A 3,050-nucleotide genomic window follows, 5' to 3' on the forward strand; every position below is an offset into this window, starting at 1 on the left:
AAAAAAAAAAAAAAATTACAACAATATTATCATTAACTGCAATAAATCCTGGAACCATTTATCATCCAGCAGAGTTTATGATTATTTATTGAATAACTTGAGAAAAACTGATAAAAAACTGATAACTTTAAGAAAACTTGAGATAATGTCAGTGAATGTGAAGCAGAAAGCGGTTAGAACAGCCAGAGGGTTTTATTTCTAATTATTTGTGGTAAAAACTCAGTGAAATGTTTTTATTTGTGGTAAAAACTCAGTGAAATGCTTTTATTTGTGGTAAATCTCCACTTGCCCGTATTTGTCGGCCAGCTCCTTGGCCTGTTTCTCCTGAACTTCCCGCTGGTCGGCCAGGTCCGCCTTGTTCCCGACCAGAACGATGTCCGGGTTCTCGCAGTAGGCGTTGGCCTGCAGCTGGCCTGCGGTTCGGTTGCCACGGCAACCAGGCGGCGCAGCAGAGGACAGAGAAACGTGACGTTTATTCAGATGTAGCAGCAGCAAAGTGACGAGCAACTGGCGACAAATCCGATTCATCAATCGAATTTTTTAAGTTTTGAAAAAAAAAAAAAAAATCAGGATTTTTTTCACCAATTTGCTTTTTGGGTTTTGATTCTGCAGAGCCAACGGCGGCCATCTTGGTTTACAGACGTTTTTTTACAGCTTCTGTTTGTTTAGATTTTGAATTATTCTCAAAATACAAAACCAGGCAAAGATGTTCCTATTTTTATTCACAGAAATAAGTCGAAATAAATCCAGAATAAAGTTATGATGTTACCTGAACAATGTAATGATTTTATATCTGTGAAAAATAACAAAAAGTTAAAATTAGGAATGTTGAGCGTTTTCTGACGTCATACTTTATCACTTCCTGATAAATCAAAAGGTTTTTTTTTATCATTAAACGACTTTTTGTAATTTTTTCCTTTAGTAAAATTCTTTTTCTGCTAATATTACATATATTTTCCCAGAATTAAACAAAAGTCCTTACAGTCAACTAACTGAACCTTTTCAAAAATATTTTCTGGAAAAAAAAAATTAATTTATAAATTTAATTTGGTTTGAAAAAATTGGAGATTTTATTTTTAAGCCACGTCGCCCAGAACTACAAGCAACGGAGGAATTTAGATTCATACAAAAATAAAAGTTTGATAAATTTAAAGAAGTAAAATAACAACAAAATCACAACATGAAATATCACAAACTGACCCAAAGAAATGTGAGACTGAATTATATAAAGCAGGGGTCACCAACTTCTAGATTCACCTCTGCTCCAAAATGTCTGAATTCCCTCACCAGCATTCATTCCTCTCTGCAATAGGCTGGAAACGAGAAGTTTATTTGATCCAGGTGTGTTTGAGCAGATCTAAAAGTTACAGGATGGAGGACCTGGAGGACTGGAGTTGGTGACCCCTGATATAAAGGATGTAGAAAATGTTCATGTGTACAATAAGTGAAAATTAAACTGTAAATACCAGCAAGGATGTGAATATTTATGGAGTTTATGTGAGCAGTGATGGTTCTGGAGGAAGGATCTGTGTTTACGCTGCTTTGTGCACCGAGGATGCAGCAGATTTTACTTTAGTCCTCCTGTTTCCTTCCACCTGAATAAATACATTAACTAGAACACAAACTGAGTAAAACTGTCTTAAAATAGATTTATAAAAATATTTACAGGATATTCCTGAACTGAAATATTAAACCTCTGGTGTGTTTTCAGCTCTGCTGGGTCAGATCCTTCAAACAGATGAATATTTCGTACTCATCCAGTTGCGAACGTTGAGGAAGCTCTGCTGGCTGGTCAGGTCGAACATCAGCAGGAAGCCCATGGCGTCCCTGAAGAACGCCGTGGTCAGGCTGCGGAACCTGCAGCACAAAGTCAGGACGGGCAGACATGATGCTAGATGGCTTATTAAAGCTGCAGCACAAAACTTTTATAAAAATATATATAGATTTATAACATATTAGTTAAAACTGTCACCATGTTGTGACAGTTTGTTATGAGACAGATAAAACTTTTTTCTCCCTGAGCTGCTGCTGCCGTCTGGAAAATCCACCAAAAACAACCAATCAGAACCAAGAGGCGGAGCTTAGCGCTGTCAATCACCCTAGTGTACTAGCTGCTAAATGTGCAACTGGTGGAGAAACAACTTACCATTATAAAAAAAAAAACATTAATCCGCTGTCATCGGTGGCTATGCTAACTAGCCTTAGCATCCACAGCATGCTACGCTAGCTGCACGTAGCAGAGAGAAAGGTGGGTTAGTGATCGACAGCGCTAAGACCCGCCTCCTGGCTCTGATTGGTTGTTTCTAGAACAGGGTGAAAACAGAGGATCAATATTTTTACAGATTGTGTTTTTAGAAACTCAATAAAAATGCAAAATATGTATTTTAAGAGTTGCTGCAGATTTAGAGGTGGAATAAATTCCTTTTACTGAAATTTTGCGGTTCTTCAGACGTTCTTCTGTACTAAATCTTTTTCTGGTTAAACTGTTTGAGTTCGGTTCTCTGAATCTTTATTTTTGCGTATTAAACGTGTTGAATCTTCCAGGCCAACGTTTGTCTGGTTCGGACCAGAACCGGCTGATCCTGGTGACTCACTGCTGCATTAGTCATCCCTCAGTCCAACAGAACCGCAGCTGTGGAGGAGAGCAGGGAGCAGCGCGACAACCGGGAGGGTCAAAGGTCATTTAAACCAACACAACATATTATATATATTTCTAAAGTTGTATAAAAGGCTGATTCTCTTCAGAGCTTCAGAAAGGCTATTTTTTAAATCCAATCAGTGTAATAATCATCAGACAAGTTGATTAATTGTCAGGATAATCAATTAATCAGAAAGTTCCAGACCTACAGAGAGCTGAAGATAAAATCAGATTCTGATCCGATTTCAGTCAGTTCATTTAATTTGGATCATATTAATGAGAAATCTGCCCCCTAGTGGTGGAAAACCAGATTTATTTACAGCTTTTGGTGATCCATCCCTCCATCCCTCCATCCCTCCCCCCCTCCCTCCATCTCTCCATCCCTCCCCCCCCTCCCTCCATCTCTCCATCC

The 3,050-nt window shown here is 38.5% G+C and overlaps 1 protein-coding gene across 3 annotated transcripts in view; it reads right to left on the reverse strand.

Annotated features, from left to right (window-relative positions):
• The window catches only part of rab27b (RAB27B, member RAS oncogene family), a 44,071-nt gene that overhangs the window by 8,935 nt on the left and 32,086 nt on the right, over positions 1–3,050 (reverse strand). For all 3 annotated transcript variants that reach the window (XM_015019558.1, XM_015019557.1, XM_015019559.1), the window contains 2 exons: positions 1,754–1,857; positions 290–413 (listed from right to left, as the gene is read on the reverse strand). In XM_015019558.1, the coding sequence (XP_014875044.1) occupies positions 290–413; positions 1,754–1,857 (228 nt within the window). The remainder of the gene's footprint in view (positions 1–289; positions 414–1,753; positions 1,858–3,050) is intronic.

This window comes from Poecilia latipinna, unplaced genomic scaffold (assembly GCF_001443285.1).
Source record: "Poecilia latipinna isolate Pla-1442-1.1 unplaced genomic scaffold, P_latipinna-1.0 Scaffold2446, whole genome shotgun sequence".
Lineage (NCBI taxonomy): Eukaryota > Metazoa > Chordata > Actinopteri > Cyprinodontiformes > Poeciliidae > Poecilia > Poecilia latipinna.